Genomic DNA, 20351 nt, shown 5'->3' on the forward strand with positions numbered 1-20351 from the left:
GCATATTTATTTATTTTATTATATACACACGTACAGACACATCTTTTTATGTAACACTCTAGAAAGCTTGTACAGTCTGAAATTTAGTGCCTCATGGAACTACTGTCCTGGTCAGTACAAGCTGATCTGCCTCCTTTTGTCTTATCTAGTCTATATACAGGACGATTGATTAGGGTGAAAGTTTAAATGGAGTAAATATAAGCTTAATTATCATCAAAAAGCTTAAAGACTAACACCTTTTAAATCGCCCTTATAAAGTGATTACTGTGAAATATTTAATGGAATCTGGCGTTACCTTGCGGAAGTCCATCCTAAGTAAGAAAAGGATCAATATTTAGCCACTTCCGCACATGCAGTGGTATTCGTGCAACAAAATGCACCGCCCGCCAGCCCGCTGATAAATGCGTATGCGGCAAACAATGCGAATTACACAACTGCCACTGTTAATTCACTCAACACGTATTTCACCCCTCCACGGGGCATTTTCAGGAGTTATGTTACACCGATTAGTGCCAAACACAGAGTCTCTGTGTGCGGAAGTGGCTAAATATTGGTCCTTTTCTTACACTGTGAAATATGTATAACATTTTTTTATTAGAATGCGACGGGCCAATAACTTCTGGCAGTATAAACACTGCAAGGATAGATAGCAAAAAAAATTTTTATTTTTAAATTTAGTGATTTCAATTTTGAAAACGCTTTTTATTACTATATTATAATTACGTTATTTATTAATTTGTAACCATTGATTTTTGGATAGGGTGTACCATATATGAATTGACAGTGAATAAGCTATACATTTACCCCGTTGAAGCGTTTACACCTATTATTAATCAGACTGTATATATCTGTTACTATTAATGGCAATAAATTGTTTTTATTATTATAACATGACAGGGAAGAAGTTCTTATTTACTTTATTGGAGATAAACAGTAACAAAAAGTAGTAAGAAAGTACAAACTAGAAGCATAGACACATAAAATTAGTTACAATTGCTACCTTATGACTATCTCACTGAAAACATTTAATGATACTTACCATATAAATGATGAACTGGAAAAACAATATGATCATGTAGCTGCCCGGGGAGTACTCGTCGATGCAAAAATAGCATCGCGGGTTCTTGTTTAGCTCTAACAACAAAATGAGAATTATTTTAGTATTTATAGCGTTTAACGTTCATCGTATAAATAGCTCCCAATATTTCTTCACGCTATTTTAAATTACATCAATTTATATACAAATAATAAATTGTAGAAAATACTTATTTATATATTAAATAGTAACTTAATTTTATATACATCACTAATTATAATAATTTGGTAAAAAATCCATACTGTTTATATGGGAATTCTAAACATATTTTTTCGACGTTTTTTCCTAATTTGACCATAATATATTACATAGATGCTATTATATGCGATAGCTTTTATGCCATCTTTTAGGTTGTAATATGATGCCTTTGATGAAGATATTTTAGGACATCGAGTACTTCAATTAAAGAAACTTATCTCAACTTAGTACTTTCATTTACCAAATTTCGAAAATATTCGACTTTCTTGATTATACTAATTTTGATATATAATAAAATAGAAATATGTCTCATGACAAAATTTAACAAGGTTTTTTAATGTTATTAAAACTCAGTCAGATACAAAAAGTATAGCTAAAGATATATATATTATTATGATATACTATTTGCGCAAAGGCCTTTTCACCCACCTATTACTTCATCAGCCTGGTAATATTACAACTGAAAAAAGGTTTTTATGGAGGTTTATGAAGCAATACACGGGGGTAAAGTGCGAATTGTTATTACGTACCTTAAATAAATTATTTTTACTTATTAATTATTACTTAAAAGCGTCATTGACTTATTTCAAATGACAAGCCGTGATAACTTGGAAAAACATTGGATCGCTGAATGATGGCGACTACGAAGCTGCAATTCTATGCAGTGGTCCGAACCACTTGATGACCAGCACAGACGGACCTGTGCCACTTCTGACGTGTTCGTCTGAAGTGGCAGTAGTAATGTTAGGACTTTTATGGATCTTCTTATTTCTGATTCGACATTGCAGCGTAACTTTAAACATGACCCCATCTATTACGTAAAATAGATTGCCATATTATCAAAGTATAATATTGAGTAGGGAGAAATACGAAGCAAGGCTTTTGACGTCCAATAGTGGGATATGAATGTGCTGTCAACTTACGGCAACAAGCCTCGGCGTCGAAGCCTGATTCTGGAACGAAAAGCGTTGGACACTTGCGTCGGTTGAGTAAGCAGTAGCTGTTGAGTCTTGCCACGTTGGCCGCCTTCGTGGCAGCCACTCTTAGCGTGTGTGGCGGCGCTATGTACCCAATCACAGTCACCAGGTAATACGTGAAGTCCTTCTTTTCGAACAAGTCGGATGCCTGCTTTATAGATGAAGTGAACAGACCTGCAATTTTTTTATATTAGTATCACGCAGAAGAATCTAATTTCAAAATACACCTATCCCTCGATTTACACGATACTTGTTTTACACGTTTTCGCTTTTACACGGTTTTCACAAAAAAATTCGAAGCAATTGTTAATAACCGATTTTATTACCATCTCACATAATGTAAATATTTCTGCTTCAAACATCGAATCGGCACAAATAACTTCCAGTGATGAAAGTGAATTCGAACCTTCGATCCCGAATAATGAATGATAGTAATTTCTGACAGTATTATAATAATAGAACACCCTAGGTTTTATTTTTTGTAATTAAATAAAAAACAGTGTCTCCGTAATACATTTTAACTTGTTAATGCATTTTATTTTTATTTCTGTGTACACCTAAAAATATCGCAAAAAAATCACAACTGTTAAATAGCAAAATTGTGCATTTTCTGCAAGCTTTCCGATTTACACGGTTTTGACTTGAAAAATTTTTAATTTTCGATTTACACGTTTTTCTCAGGAACGTATCTATCGTGTAAATCGAGGGATAGGTGTATATATATTTTTTACAATATTAATTAGACCTGGGGTGTCAAGCTCGCGACCTGGAATGAACATTTATTGTGGCCCAGTAAATATATCAGTCGGCATAATTTTGAAGTAGTCCTGGCAAATAAAATTACTCCCGAAATAGGTAACATTGTATCAGAGAAGAAATGTCAAGTGTCAGAACGTAAATATTAGAAGCAACAATTTAACTTTGTGTATGTTTATTGCAATATATTAATCTAAATAAAAAGTAAAGTATTGTTTTAATTCCAAATCTAAAATTAAAAGAATAATATTTTATAAATCTTATTCAATTCAAGTGTTTTTAGTTGATCGAAATGTGTGGAACTTGATATGTTGACTCATTTATATGAATGATATTATAATGTATAAATCAAACATTGTTAAATTTTATTTAAATGAGCAACTGTTGAGGTTCTGGCCGGCTATTCTAATCAGATCAGTATTCCGATGCCGATGGTAGTTTTCTACCTAAGCCTTATAGCTTCTGAGATATCATAGTTAGTCACTACCTTTTTACACAGGATGATTGATTATAGTTATAAAATCTTTAAAACTTTTACACTTATTTCCAAAAATTTACCTAATTTTTTTTTTCAATTAAAATACGACAGGTCAGTTACATTCTGCCAGTATAAACTCTGCAGGCACAGATAATAAAAAATAAATAATTTTAGAAAGTAGCCATTCGAATTTTGAAAACGCTTTTTCAAATTATATTATATTTATATAAATAGCTTGTATAGCTTACCATCGATAAAGATGACCACATATATATATATATATATATATATATATATATATATATAAAATAATTTTTTGTCAATCAATTTTTGTAATATCAGACGTAATGTGTTTAGGTATTTTTAACATTAAACCGTAGATTTTTGTACAGAGTGTAATATATATTAATTGACAGTAAATGATCAATACATTGACCCTTTATAACAATAACAAATCACGCTGTATATATTTTTTGCTAAGTCTCTACATGTCGTCGTATTATAGATTATATAAAATACATTTGTGCAATGGCATACCAAAGATAATGAGGCACCCGAAAAGTAGTGTGCTGGAACCGCGTTCACCGAAGAAGAAGCTCACCAGATACATCACACCGAAGAATGCTAGACTGCCTAGCAGCAGCACAAAGAATATGACACCTGCGAAAAGATAACATATATTTCACTTCCTGAGAAAAACGCGGGAAAAATAATAATATTTAATTAGAATAGAATTAAGTTGGCACAGATAAAATAATATAGAGACTTGATGCGAACAAAGTATAAAGGTTATTTATTATTAAATTTAAATGAACCTCCTTCGAAGGACTCTCCTTGACTGACTATACAGTTATTCCAACGTTGACTCCACGTTTAGAAGCAGTTCTGATTTTCTTCCTTCAGAAGAGCCTTCAGGTGCTCTAAAGGATTTCCTTTCAGCAAGGTTTATATAATAAGAGTCTGAACGCGGGTTGCTAAATCCAAAGAGTATGGCAGGTGTTGACAGATAGTTATGTATATTTTTTTGATAAAAAATCAGATACGAATAACTCAATTACATAGAGTAGTATAATATAATTATCAATTAATATTCCTAATAGGTTGTTTAACAATTGGAATAACTTTTTTCTCGACTTTTTGTTCAAAAAAACTTTTTAAACATATGCAATGATAATTGTTCTCTTGGGGATAATATTAAATTTCCAAAGTTCCAAGTCTATAATTTTTGTACTTCCTTACCACCCCCTTGCTACTATGTTTTAATGGAAAAACTCGACTTAAATTATTCTATTATTACTTAAAACAATGTTATTGGAAGTTAAATTAAATAATTTTTACTTATGATTATAAAAAATCTATAAAGTTACCAAAATCGACGTATTTTAAATTTTTCTTTCTTACTTTTTTTTAATTTTTAATAGCAATTTCTCGATGTATTCAAAATTTATTTACAATTTTAAATTACTTCCTATTACGGTATAATAATTGACGATTAAGTGTGTGTGACTACTTAAATAAAGAGATTTAAAACTTCAAGTAGGATGTTTCCAACTTGTCTTATTGGAAAACTAAAGGGGTGGCCTATGTCCAGTAGTGGACGTATTATGGCTGAAATGATGATGAAACAGTTGGAGGTGGTAGTAACGATGAGACAAAAGATTGGTAGAGCTTTTGTGTATAAAGGTGAAGGGTTACCCAGGAAGTCCGGCTGAGTGAAGGTGCGGTCGTCATCGAGGACAGCGGCTGCAATGACGGTGGGCACCAGCAGGGTGAGGGTGCAGACCGCGGCGTGCGCCAGCAGCGTGCAGCCCCAGTGGATCGCTGGCAAGCAGCCCGCCAGCACGTGTGCGTGCCGCGCGCCTGAACGCCGCTCCTTGCACGGCAGCGACACCAGGTTTATACTCGTCGCCAGTACCACTGTTCAAAACATCTCTTGATAATAAATCCTGCCACTTGAACTTTTAAATTTTATAGGCCAAGAGGACACAGAGCAAAAGTGAAAGAAAGCAGAATTGTGACATAAAAGAATAGAATGAAAGATTATGTGAAGAATGAAAATAAAAAAATTATGTGAAAAAAATTAAATTGACAATAAAGACCCTGTCCCACCTAAGATAGGGGTACGAGAGGCCCCAAATGGCGGGGGCCACAAAAAAAAATTTAGGTCACTTGATGGCCTGCGAGTCCCGACCGACGCCAAAATTATCATCATGTTTACAGATGATAGGTTCTGAATATTTAAAACCACGGGGAAATCTCTGGGGATTACAAGGTTACGTGGAATTCCGACCCACTAAAGCCTCTTCGATTGTCGCCCTCGGCGCTGTGTAGAGGAGCCTGGTATCTTCAAGATAAGGTTCAATTGCAGTCTGTCGCGATGTGCTATTTTGTGGATAGTCCATCCTGGGGTATGAATCACGTTACCCTCAAGGTTTTGAACCTATGACTATGTTTTTTAGTTTTTTTTTTATAACTACTCAGATAATATGTGGATATACCCATTAAAAAGGTACGGACACCCACCAAAAGTAACAGCAGTGGACCACATGACGGCCAAGATGATGGACTTGGGCTGCACCAAGTTGGCGTCGAGGGCGGAGTCGTCACGGTTATAGGGCAGTGGCAGGTTGTGGGTGGTGACCGAGTCGCCGTCACCCCAGATAGAGTGTCGGGAACCAACTGCGTTGGCCAGCAGGCCCAGGGCCACAGGCGCTGCGTGGCGGATCCGCGTCGTGAAGAGCACCTGCAACGGATAGGTATAGCTATCGCTAAATTTCTAATGCGGTCTGACAAATGGACAAAGTTTAGATGTTCTAATTGCATTATTGGAAGCTTTGTACTGAGTATACGTTTGTGTTCAACCGAAATCGCAGTAACATTATGAAATTTTGTTTATTCCTATTATTTGGTATGTATAGCATAAAACGAATTTTATATCTTTATTTGTGCGCCTGCGTATAACAAATTTAAAATGGAGTAAAATTCGGTGCGAGCTATACTGTTATAAGATGTACTCGATCCCTTGATGTTAATTTGTTATAGAAATAAATACTGCAATGTATCTGTCCGCAATGGATCTATGCGTGTATTGCTGGTGATGACATATAAATTTGTGAAGGTCGTTTACGATTGACCTTATACAAAGGCACCAAGATCACCCGGAGAGCAATGGAGAGGGATTCACTCTGAGTTTCGTTGAGAGATCAGAAATGAGGAGATCATAAGAACGAAGATCACTGACGTAGGTAAAAGAGATGCTCGTTTGAAGTGGCAGTGGGTGGAGCTAATCACTCATGTAACTGATGGCTGTTGAAGGTTAAAGGTTGTCGAGTGGCGACCACGAGCTGGTTCAAGTGGCGTGCGAAGGCCCCTCACTAGACGGACAGACGACATAGGACAGGTCGCAGAAAGTCATTGGTTGGATATAATGAAGACCTTAAAAGCGCAGATGATTAGTACAGATTTAGTATAATACGAACGCAATGCCGTAGACATTCTATACCAGTTAAACATTAGAGTGGTTCTCATTCAAATGAATCAAATAGATGAGATAGTATTAAATTATAATATATTTAAAATTATATAGTAATTTTTTTTAATTTAATTTATATAATACTGTAACCAAAAAGTAAGGTGAATTTGTTTATAAAATATATATTGTTTATATATATATCCTTCTAAATCAATTTCATTGTCTTCAAAGTAATCACCGTCTGATAAAACGCAGTTTTGCCATCGATTTTTCCAATCTTCGAAACAGTCGGAATAATCTTTTTAAGGTGGCCTTTAGGACCTTTTTCATTCGGTTATGTATCAGGCCTTTTGAGTTTGCTAAATACCCAGAAGTCGCATGTAGCCTAATCAGACGAATACGGTGGTTGGGAAACGTTATGAGTCCAGTTTTAGTGTCTTATTTAAAAAAAAAAAACGATTTGACTTCCATAGAACTTTGACGCATTTGACGAAATTAAAAAATTGATAGAAATACGAGTAACTTGCAGATAATTAATCCGTGGGAGTTATAATAAGTGCATTGCGTTATCGTCAGCGGGGAATCGAAAAGGGGAATTCCATAGAAATTTAATTCTTTAACCCTTAGTAGCCTGATTTACGAAAGTGATTTTTTTAATATTACTGTGTTTGCTTGAGGGTCTAGATGAAGGGAAAAATAGATTTTTTTTTTAATTTCGTTGGAAAGAATATTATACAACAGTAATATACGTACAGCCAACCTATAAAAAAACTAATAGTAATGTGAACATTCGGTTTAAAAGATTGGTATCAAAATTGAAACTCTAGGTTATTAAGGGTTAAAACATCAGTAACAATTTGATCGAAGTTATATATATATATATATATATACTTTTATTTCGGATTTGGCGTTGTTATTACCTCCAAGATCTACCGACCCCAGGATGAATCCCACAAAACCTTTTGACAAAACACACTGAAAATGATATAGGCAGTCCTACAAACCTAAAAATATTACACGCCTTCCTAGGGACTTTTAAATGACAATTAAACCTTACTTTTTTTATCACAAAAGTACTTTCACATAGCGAAAGCCCAATTTTAAAAGTTGATAATGATTTTATTAAAAAAAATAATCATTTATTTTCCAAATTATCACTACATACATTATTTTATTTCAATGATTTAAAATATAAACTCCCTTTATTGCTTGCAGTAATATGATCTAAGTTCGTCATACTCCTTTGTGTAGGAACAAAGTTCGTAATATATATGTTTATGTACGTATGTTTGTATTTATGTATGTTTTGTTCACGTTAACTACCCATTATTTACACTTATATTGTTTCCATACTGTGGTTGTATGGAAGAAATTGCCTTGTGTGATAAGATCGCCTATTGTACTTTTTTATTTACTATTATTATGCAATTATGTATATATTACATATCATGTACAATTAAGAATATTAAAAATAGTTTATTAAATGAATATTTAAAAAGGTACTTGGTGTTTTATGAAGAAAAAAAAATTAAAATTGCCAGTAATAAAATCAAAAAACTATATACCTTTGCATCTGTATCATTTAGCTCTATTCCAACTACGTATTTGTTGTATTCCATTATATCCTTATTGCCATACTCAAGTAGAGCTGAAAATGAAAAAAAAAAACGTTTTTAACAGATACAGGATGATTGGAAATACACATAAATACCGCACTACAAATACCTCACTTTGTGTCGTGGTAACGTTAAAAAAAAGACACGACGCAAATTGAAACGCCGCAAAGTGAATTAAGATTTTCTATAGCAAACCATGCAAAGATCGAAGATAGGTTCCAGGGCCACGAAAATACTACTTTTTAAAAGAAAAATTGAACGAATTAAACGTTTAAGAAACAAAAATAATATAACTCTGCCAATAAATAAATTAGAATATTTGCCTTTTTTGTAACCAGAAACAACACGTAAAAATTTATATAAATTTATAATTCTCTTTTAAAAAAAGCACAACACACTACGTAATTGAAACTGAACACTAAAATTAGCAAAACATAATGAAAATAAAACTTTAAAAATTGCGTTGATTTTTAGTTAGAAAGGTAATCCCCAAGTATTGATGGCATGGCGCAATTAGACACAAAAGTGTTGCCATCTTTTAGAAAAAAAGAAAATTTCAAAAAAAAATAATTAAAGACTCGAACCCAAAACAACGCAACCTAGAAAATCTAACGACGCACAGTGAAAATTAAGTAGCGACGCAACTTCGAAAAAAACGCAAAAGGAAACGACGCAAAGCGAGGTATTGGTGTATAAATATTGCTTGAAAAGAGTGAATGTAAAACTCATTTTCTAAAAAAGTGATTTTAAACAGGCCAATAAGTTCTGAAAGTACAAAGCCAGCGAGAACAGATGAACAATAATTATAATTTTTCTTACTATATATATACAATATCATACATTGACAGCGAAAAAGTTATACATTCATCTCTTTATAGATTTTACGCCAATTACTAATCATCCTTTAGAACAGTGTTTAAACGTGGAGCCCTCGCACCACAAGGGGCAATTTGATTGTTAAATAGGCAATTCGAAAATGGACTCGATACAAGTTTAATCACTTCGCTTTAATATAAAAATTATGTATGTTACATAAGCAGGCTAGAGGATTATAGAAAGGTAAAAGTAATGTAGAACATTAACTGCGTAAATAGAAATTAATAATCATATAGTTAGTAGATGAATCTAAATTACTTGGACAAAGCTTAATGCGATTTTGTCCCGTTAACAGATCATTTTTAAGTTTTTCACCTAACATATCTTTTTCTGATTTAAATTTATGTTGATAACTTCTCTAACAACAATGACAAGGTTTAAACAACGACTGTTAGAAACATGAGCCGGTGGACGCAGCGTGGGAACGTTTCCCACTAGGTGGACCGAAGACATAGTAAACGTCACCGGATTTAGCTGGATGCAGGCAGCGTATGACCTGTCTTATCAATCTTTGGGTGACACTTATGTCATGCAGTGGGCGTGGTTCAGGAAATATGATGATGACTCCTCTTATCATGTTTTACACTTCTTCTTGGTCGAAGATATGAGTTGCCTCCTTAAGTTTCTTTATACTGCCTTTCTAAGCGCTTCCGTCACTGTCACCACTCGCAGACAGTTCGCCCATCGAGCTGATGATCGCCCTCCTGGTCTCTTGCGCTACCTAGACTAGATTATCCTTAATGATCCTAAACTTAATTTAAACTACAGCCAATCAGCGCTCACGGAACCGTGTGAAAGAGACAGGTAGCTACGTGAAAGAGAGATGGATGTCTCAATTTTAGTTTTTTATGTTCTAGATATCGTTTATAACCTTTTCTAACCACAGATTAAAAATATTTGAGTTTTAAATATAAGTAACTTACAAGCGACAACATCGTTCGTAGGCTCAAACTCAACGTTGGAGTAACGTTGCTCCAGCGAGCGCATGGTGACCCCGGACCCGTTGATATTGTAGAGCACCCTCACATCGGCCATGTCGGAGTACAGGTTCAAATCCATAGCGGCCGCACTTGTGCTCTTTTTGTCTTCATGCACCTCAACCGTGATGTACGTGAACATGATCAGTGTAAGAATCGGGATTATTATTTGCTGAAAAAAAGAAAGCAGTAGACAATTAAAAATAAACCTAATCACATTGTCTTAAGACTTAATTTCATATAAACGCGCATTCGATGCTGAAAACGCCTTTTTTTTGCTCTCAAACATTTGATATTAATCGCAACTAAATGAAAACATGTTAGCAGTAAAACAAAACATCGTATCGAATATTCAATTTAATTCAAATAAATTTTCACTATTATTATATTATAGATATCTTAATATATATAAATCTCGTGTCACAATGTTTATACTCAATGGACTTCTAAACCACTTAACCGATTATAATAAAATTCGCACACCATGTGCAGTTCGATCTAACTTGAGAGATAGGATAGTTTAAATCTCAAATTATAGTCGCAATTTTAATTTATTGCTAATTATTGTCTGTTATTATTTGACAGTCACAATTATCTGTTAACTCCAAATGATTCTAACAGATGTCGATACCTTTCGACTGGGTTGAGTAAGTAATCAATAGATGGCGCTGCTATGGTAAATCTACGAACGTGTCATATAAGCTACATTTTAACAGCATAATTACCACGTGTTGTTGACGCTATAAAATTAATTAAATTTATTTTGTAGTGAACGAAATACCGTATAATTCAATTATTTCCACTTTTTAAATTTTCACAGCAACGCGTGGCCGGGTCAGCTAGTATACTATAAACTTTGGTTTTTGGGACAGTAAAAACAATTTAGAAGTAATACCAACCAGTATCAGGACAGACCACTTCCTGGACCACATGTACATTAGCTGCCTCTTCAAAAGCACTTGCATCTGGCGCCAGATTAGTCGACCACCGGTCACATTCATGTGAGTAGCTTCTGTGATAGTTTAAAAATATTGTAACATTTTTTTTCGATTCATGTCGTCAGTCATTAGACTGAAACATAGTCGACTAACTAAAACACAGTTGACTAATTAAAACACAGTTGACTAACTAAAACACAGTTGACTAACAAAAAAAAACAGTTGACTAATTAAAACATAGTTGACTAACTAAAACACAGTTGAATAACTAAAAACAGTTGACTAATTAAAACATAGTTGACTAGCTAAAACATTGTTGTTTAACTTAAAACACAGTTGACTAACTAAAAAACAGTTAACTTACTGAAAAACAGTAGACTAACTAAAACAGTTGACTAACTAAAAACAGTTGACTAACTAAAAACATAGTTGACTAATTAAAACATGGTTGACTAACTTAAACATAGTTCACTAATTAAAACATGGTTGACTAACTAAAACTTAGTTGACTAACTAAAACATGGTTGACTAGCTAAAACATAGTTCACTAACTAAAACATAGTTGACTAACTAAAACATAGTTCACTAATTAAAACATGGTTGACTAACTAAAACTTAGTTCACTAACTAAAACATGGTTGACTAACTAAAACACAGTTGACTAACTAAAACACAGTTGACTAATTGAAACAGTTGACTCACCAGGGGATGCAGCATCCACTGCGTCTTCAGTGAATGTGGTGTCAACATCGCTGCACAATCTGTGGTAAACATTAGACATGAACATATTCCTAACCCTGTAACGGACTGTAAAAGAGTTCAAAGCTTTTACATAACCAAACACCCTGTATACCTTAACAGGTAAATTAGACAAGTTATTTTATCCAATCATATCACAATTTATTTTTACTTTGGACAAATGACAACAATTACAACTTTTAAGATATTTCAAAGAAACCACGACGTTTAGACATCACCCCCTAGTAAGTAAAATCCGTTCTTAGCTGATCACTAGGCGAAAGGAATATTCCTAAAAAAATTCAAGGCTCTACATTTTATGGTTTTAAAGATTTTATGGAAATATCTTATATACAGCGTGATTGGGTACCGGTGTAAAGGATTTGAAAAACTGAATGTATTGCTAGTCTACTGTTAATTAGTATATGGTGCAACCTATCCATAAATCAATTGTTTTAGAAATAATAAAAAAAGCTCATAATAATATTTTAAGAAGCGTTTTAAAGATAGGAATTACTACAGATTAAACTTAATTATTGTTTATTATCTATTCTTGCAGAGATTGTGTTGCCAGAAGTTATTGGCCTGTTGCATTCCAATAAAAAAATATCATATTTCAGAGTGATCACTTTATATGGGGTGATTGAAAATATACGTAAAAAGATTTTCGTTGACAATTATGCTATACATTCATCCCTTTTAAACTTTTTCACCAAAAACCAATCAACCTGTATTTAAGAGTTTATTTACTATCTTTTTCTGTAGACTTTGTATTGCCAGGTGTAATTCGCCTGTTGCATTTCAATAGAAAAAAAATATATTAATGTAATATATTTGACAATGATCACTTCATATAGGATGATTGAAAATAGATATAAAAGCTTCTAGCCGAGAGATGTGCTATACATTCTCCCATAAAAAATTCATTCATTCACCTATAATCAATCACAACAGACCATATTTATATAAAACTAACATTGCATTTTAAAAATGTAAATTGCAACTTGAGCCAGTAAAGGTCATCATCAACACCATTATTATAGCCATATGAAATTCATATGATATAAGTTCCTCCCGTAGATTTCTAAGAAGTAAGTGGCCTGATTCCAGAATCTTCTGACGTGATAAAAGTCCCGGCGGCTATATGTTCGCTATGTGGCCTACTCAGACACTAGTGTTAATAATCTCATGTCATTATGATTTGGAAGTCAATTATAAATTAATAAATCATTAAATTAATAAAAAGTTACTCTATAAAGACTTACTTCAAGAACACTTCCTCCAGGGTTGAGATCCCAACGCCGATGGAATCGATTGCTAATTCAGATCTTTTCGCCTCCAACACCTTGAAGAGTGCGGGGAAGCTGGAGGTGTCTTTAGCTGGCAGGTTGTACGTGATGGAGTTAAGGCTTTTCTCCCTCACCCCGGCGTCCGCGACTACTGATCTTATGCAACGGGTGATATTTTCCTCCTTGGGTATTCCGATGGTGGTGAACGATAGACGGTAGCCGGTGCCTGGTGATAAATTTCTTAATTCAATAGACGATATTTATTGTATTGAATAAGCTTCAGTAACCACCTTCAAAACATCAAAGTATTGATTTTTCTAAGCAATGATTAAGTGCGGTTACATGATAAATAATCTAGTTTGTAACATACTAATTGTTGCATTAAGACTCTTGTCGAGTCCATTCTCAAATTGCCCCCTGAACTTAAAACTGAACTGAAACCAATTTTTTTCATATAACCTCAATATTTTCTTCTACGTTTCTTGTTAAAATCAAATTCATGTGATAAAAGTAAAATTGTTACAAGGATTTTATTATAAATGCGTAATTACTGCTTGCGGCAATTGATTTCCACACTGTAATAACCTCTTCTGTCCTTATCCCCCAATTTCGGAAGGTTTTCCTTCTAGAATATATATATCTTCCTAATGAGGGGCGATAACGCCTCATTTAATTTACTATATTTCAAAAAAAGAACCTTTTACAGTGAAGAGGAATTTTTGTTGGACATGTAAATGGAATCGGACCTCTCTCAATATCAAACGTCACTTTCTTTTTCTACCATACACAAAATAAGGAGTTTTATACTCTAAGTGGAAAGCACATATTTTTAACGAGAGAGAGGGAGAGCGAGAGAGAAAGAGAAAGACTGACCGAGCGCGCGCTTCAGGTGCATGGTGGTGGCGTGACAGCGCAGTTGTCCCGCGTGTAGCGCCGCCACGCGGTCACCGAGGACATCTGCTTCCTCCATGAAGTGCGTCGTCAGCAGCACCGTGCGGGATCCGCGCAGTGACTGTAATACCAAATCTTAATCAATAAACATTACGCTCTCCTTTCTTTCTAAATCCCTGCATTAGACTACCCAAAAATAATTTCTGGAGGTATATAGAAATAGAAAGAAATAGATGTGCCAGGTTTGCTGCAAAATCGAATCAGAAATAAGATTTTCAGAGAAATAAAGGTCATCGATGTAGCTCGTAGCAACGTAGAAGAATTGCTTGTCTGAAGTGGCAGCGTTTTGCGCAGATGGCTCTTTCACGAGCGACCCCACTAAGTGGACCGCAACATAATTAATGACGCGAGAAGTCGTTGGATGCGTTCAGTGTAAGACGGGTCATCGTGGCGATTTTGGGTGACGCCTATGCTCTTAATAAGATATTTTTAACTGTACACACATACAAAATAATTGCTTACACAAGTACTTATAAACATTATCGTATAAATATATAAATTTTGATCGCCAAAAAGTAAAGTAATTATTTTACTTTGTTAATCAATTTTTGCGGTAGTACCCAGCGATAGAGGACCAAAACTTGCGATTGTAGGTCGAGGCTTCGATTTCCAGAACACAATCTCTTACATTATTTGCACTTTGTGCATAAATTGTACAGGATTGCCACAGCTCACAAACATGTTTCTAGAGGATGGGCAGCAGCAACTTCTGTACATAACTTTACCACACTGCAATTGCCAACCCTCTTGCCAAGAATGGGGATTATGATATATACCTCCATCTTAGGAGACCAATGCCCTGCAGTTGGCATCAGTGGGCCGAAAACGAATGAATGAACGAATAGTGTACAAAGAAAGGTCCGATTAGTCTAACTAAAATTTCTTCATTCATAAATTTGTGATTTATTTCAAGGAAATCGTTTAACTTAGTAAAAGGACACTTAAATATTCAACAAAAAATTTTTTACACACGATTCATTCTCTATGGTTATCAATGTGCATTTGGAAATTGATGCTCGGATTTTTAAAGATTTTTTATGCCTTTTTTAATGGAATTAGATGATAGATCTTTGCAACACATTTAATTATGATCAAGGAGTATTTTTAAATCAAATAATAGCTTATATATTGGCTGCCTCACAACCTCGATTCGTATATTCTCATATGACGGGTGTTCGGTGGCAGGATTCGGATTTCAAATTCAAATTTTGTTGTAACTTTTGGGAAAGGAATCAACCATATAGACAACATAATTTTTAAGAAGCGAAATTCGCAAAATTATGCCTCCGGACATCCTGTATATAGTAAACCACAGAAACTATTAAGTACAATCGAAGCCAGAAGTGTTATCAAGTACAATCCAAGCCAAAAGTGTTATTAAGAAATTGTAAATACCAGAAGCAAATCCCAAAGCTCCCTGCGGGTTTCCACGTCCAGGCCAGATGTTGGCTCGTCCAGTATCAGCACACGGGACCCTCCAGCCAGTGCACATCCCAGCTGCAGCCGTCTCTTCATACCTCCGGACAGCTGACCGCTCTTGGCAGACTTCTTCTCCCACAAACCGAGCTTCTCTAATAGCTGCTTGCATTCTACTTTCGCTTTTTTGTACGAGTAGCCTTTTAACTGAAACAAATTGCTTTATGTTAATCTTCTTTTATAGACCGTGCCATCGATATAGATGACCACAGATATAATACATTATATCTAGTATGACCCTTAATATTATAGGCCGCTTACTTGACAATGATTCTTTATGACATATATATATATATATATATATATATATATATATATATATAAATTGATTTTAAATACCATAGTTACCCGAGTTCTAAGGGTATTGGGTATTTGGTTCAAGCCTGAGTTCATAGGCTACCCCTAGGGTATCGACCAGAAACGCGACTTATTAATTTCTCGACCTCAGATGTCTCTTTCTAGACCTCAGCTAAGGTTGTCACTTGCAACGTATAATTGAAGGGACCTCAGAAAGGTCAATTGGTTTCTATTATCAAGTTAAGGCACATTGATAACATTTTACATTAAATCTTAAAACTATTGTTAACATAACTTTGTCTGCTAATTTCGTTTATAACAAAGTCTCTTTAAATTCATTTCACTAAAGGAAGCTCACCTTTATACACACTATGACCCACATGTCATCTTACACACTACATGAATAGGTCGAATCTTTGCCAAGTACAAAGCGGTAACATAAAATTCACTCCCTTTAATTTATTATAAAGAAAATTGAGAACATTAGTTTATCATTCATAAAATTGAATATAAAAACTCACCATGGTAAAGAACAGGATATGTTCCTGCACGGTGAGGTCCGGGAAGAAGAGGTTGTGCTGAGGGCACAGTCCGAGCAACTTCCGCACCTCATCCTGCTCGCTGACTGTGTCCAGTCCTTCCACGTAAACCTTGCCCGAAGTAGCGCTTAACATACCTAGAAAACACATAACATATCCTGTTGGTTCGGCTTCAATTGGTATCCTGGGTAACTACGTCATCTCTCAGTTGGGGCAGAGGGCGATCAGAATGCGCCACCATCCTGATCAGTCCTGAGCTTTGAGTTTTAACTCGGACCACGTCTTTTTTATTTTGTTTAGGAAGACCACGTTTTCGCTTTTCATGGGAATCCCAGTTTGCTTCGCTACATTGCGGAGGTTCTTTCGGAGCATGCGGCCTTTACAGGTATTTAAACTTCTGATCGATTAGGGTTCCATTGCAGCGTTCCCATAGATCATTACTGGAGATTTCCTGGGTCACTATATAGCCAGAATTCGGCATCGGTTCGTCATCCTAGATTAGGTCTACTCTATGATACTTAGATTTAGAGCTCTTACCCATATCATTTTGTACATAAGAAAATTGAAGCTCTGGTATTTCTGCTGTGTATATTAAAAGGCAATAAAAAAGCACAAAAACATATATTTAAGTTTATGCACGTGAATAGTCCACTGAAAGTAGTCCTCCCGCTTACCCTCTTATTTACCTTGCGGAAATCCATCGTAAGTAAGAAAGGGACCAATATTTAGCCACTTCCGCACATGCAGTGGTAGTCATGCAACAAAGTGCATTGCCCGCCAGCCCGCTGATAAATGCGTATACGGCAAACGGCGAATTACACAACTGCCACCGTCAAATCACTCAACACGTGTTTCACGCCTCCGCAGGGCATCTTCAGGAGTTATGTTACACCGATTAGTGCCGAACACAGTCTCTCTGTGGCTGGCGGTGCACTTTGTTGCACGACTACCACTGCATGTGCGGAAGTGGCTAAATATTGGTCCCTTTCTTAATTAGAAAAACACTCACCAGTTATTATATTCATCAGTGTGGTCTTCCCTGCACCATTGTGTCCCAGCAACACTGTGATTTCTCCTTTGTATATATTCAAAGACACATTAGACAGTGTTACTTGCTTCGGAAACACCTGCAAATATATTTTAAATATTAAACTAGATAGAGAAAGATAAAAAGTGAAAGCTGTACTGAGATTTTTTGTAAATAAATTATATAACATAAAAAATCAACCATTAATGTATTTTAAAATAAGTTATAGGTGTAAAAGTTCAAAAGGAGTGTGTGAGATATTTAACCCATTTGTCAGTAAAAAGTTAAAGCTTTTTATTGACACATGGGTTAAGTTTTTAACCATATTTCCAATCACCCTGTATGAAGTGATCACTGTAATAAACATTAATTTATCTTATTTATTGGATTCGTCGTTGTTTCAGCTCAGATGCCCACTGTAAGGCTTAGCCTTACAGTGGGCATCTATGAGGCCTCCCCCAAAGATATCTATGGGGGGATGTAATATAATCGCCTTGCTTGGCAGGCAGGTTGGAGATCGCAGTGTGGTAATATGGTACGCAGAAGACGCTGCTGGCAAACTTCTGGAAACTTCTTCGTATGCAGTGGCAATCCTATATAATTAACACAAAGTGTAAATTATATAGGATTGTATCACAGGAAATAAACCCGCGACCTACAATCGCAAGTCAGTCCTCTACCGCTGGGCTACCACCGCTCATATTCGTTCATTATTCTATTGGATAACGACAAGCCAACAACTTCTGGCAGTACAATATCAACAGGGAAGGAAATAAAGTAATAATAATTTTAATAATAATATGTTATAATTCGAGTTTTAAATGTTCAAAGTTAAAACGTTTTTTCCTATTATATTACCTTTACTTTATTATTTCTATAACCATTGATTTTTGGATAGGATATATCATGTATTAATTTACAGTAAATGGGCTACACATTTACCGCTTTAAAGATTTCGCAAAATATAATATAAAATAATCGAAAAAAAAATCGAAAATGTTAATTGCACTATGATAGAAAGAAATAATGACACAAAAAAAATATATCGGACAACGAAAGGAGACATTATAAACAAATATTTTTTTCTCCAATATTCTCGAAAAATATGCTATGCAAAAAGCTCTTAAAAAATTACATTTAATATAAAAAGCTCCAAAGATTCGACATAAATTTAAACAAAGCAATAAACTAAAAAATAAAATTAAAATATATAAAGATAGCTGTTAAACAAAAATTCAAAGATAAAAAAAAAGTATCTTAAAATCGGCATAAAAATAATCGCACCTTAGTAATGTTAATAATTTGTATGCCGGTCTCTAAGTCTTTAGGGGCCTCCTCGAAATATAGAGGATCGTGGGAGATGGGATCCGCCAGGGCTTCCGCCTCCACTTGAGGAGTGACCTTCTGCTGACTCCAGTACTGCCTCTGCAATAATATTAAGCATATTAATAATTAATTTTGTTTCATTTTTAAATATTATAAGTCGTGTTAACGTGCTACCAAAAGTGCTGTACCGGCCTGTAAAGTTAATAAATCCTTCATGGGTCCAAGTGTAAGAATATACAGGTTGTTATGTAGTAGAGTGTAGATATTTAGCAGGTGTATAGAGTTGGTCTATACAAATATATGATAATATTGTTATTAACTTAAATCACTTAGATTCTATTGTGGGTTATGTGCTTATTTTAAAAATAATGAGAAATAAATTGCAATCATATATTACGTTTTTTTTTTTAACAAATAACTCAAAAAGGATCAATTTTACAGGAAACCGGTTTTTCACTATAATTACAGTACCCGACAATAAATATTGCACATCGACCTTTAGAAAGAGACAATCGGCTAATTTCGGCTTTGTAGAGCGTTATCTCTGTCGCACGAAATACAACGACTAACAAAACGTCACATAGGTAGTGTGGGACAGAGATAGTGCTCTACGAAGCCGAAATTAGCCCTGTCTCTTTCCAAAGTTTGATGTGCAATATTTATCGCCGGGTACTGTAAAAAACTAAAACGTTTCAGACCATGGTGTCAATACTAAAATATTTTTGTACAGACTAACTGTATCCACCTTCTACATAACATCCTGTATAATTATTCCACAACATCAACATCTTAGATCTTTTCTTTTTTAGTTTTTAAATAAGTTAACTGCCTACAATATTAAATGTCTTGGTCTCATATAGATTGTTTGATTATGTCATTACCTGAAAGACAAAAGTCCAGGGCAAGGCTTGTCCGTAGGGTCCAGGGTTGACGAGAGCGAGGTACCATGTCAAGAGCGCGAAGATCAGGATCTGGAGCACCAGCAATAGCAGACATAACAGAGCGGAGGCGCTATGTTGTCCATGTCTAGTAAACATGTTTGCGAACGTCATGCCGTGACCTGCCAAAGGTAAATGCCGTTCGATTATTGATTGAAGAATTCTTTTAGTAACCTACAGTATCTCCATTCCTTCGTATTTTAGTCTTTTATATATAGAATGCAAAGAAAATCTTTTTCTTATAAGGATTAATAGTGTGCATGTCTGTATCTTAGGACAGAAAGATCCCAAATGCACTTGGCCTTTGGACGTGCCATGGACAGGCTTTATATGCAATATATTACCGGATACTGAGTCAATTAAGCGGAATACACTTTAAGCTAGCT

At 34.9% G+C, this 20351-nt stretch overlaps 1 protein-coding gene across 1 annotated transcript in view; it reads right to left on the reverse strand.

The window, feature by feature from the left end:
• Positions 1–20351, reverse strand: part of LOC137921622 (phospholipid-transporting ATPase ABCA3-like) — a 53843-nt gene that overhangs the window by 10670 nt on the left and 22822 nt on the right. Inside the window, exons 9-24 of the mRNA XM_068764421.1 lie at positions 19909–20087; positions 18986–19126; positions 17684–17801; positions 16657–16811; positions 15758–15985; positions 14285–14423; positions 13388–13637; positions 12087–12145; positions 11346–11458; positions 10393–10618; positions 8543–8625; positions 6029–6248; positions 5201–5422; positions 4043–4165; positions 2218–2445; positions 1040–1134 (exon numbers count right to left, since the gene is read on the reverse strand). Of these exons, the coding sequence (XP_068620522.1) occupies positions 1040–1134; positions 2218–2445; positions 4043–4165; positions 5201–5422; positions 6029–6248; positions 8543–8625; positions 10393–10618; positions 11346–11458; positions 12087–12145; positions 13388–13637; positions 14285–14423; positions 15758–15985; positions 16657–16811; positions 17684–17801; positions 18986–19126; positions 19909–20087 (2579 nt within the window). The remainder of the gene's footprint in view (positions 1–1039; positions 1135–2217; positions 2446–4042; positions 4166–5200; positions 5423–6028; positions 6249–8542; positions 8626–10392; positions 10619–11345; positions 11459–12086; positions 12146–13387; positions 13638–14284; positions 14424–15757; positions 15986–16656; positions 16812–17683; positions 17802–18985; positions 19127–19908; positions 20088–20351) is intronic.

This window comes from Battus philenor, unplaced genomic scaffold (assembly GCF_028537555.1).
Source record: "Battus philenor isolate CCGP_79_NKW_IND1 unplaced genomic scaffold, ilBatPhil1.0.hap1 SCAF_19, whole genome shotgun sequence".
NCBI classification, from domain to species: domain Eukaryota; kingdom Metazoa; phylum Arthropoda; class Insecta; order Lepidoptera; family Papilionidae; genus Battus; species Battus philenor.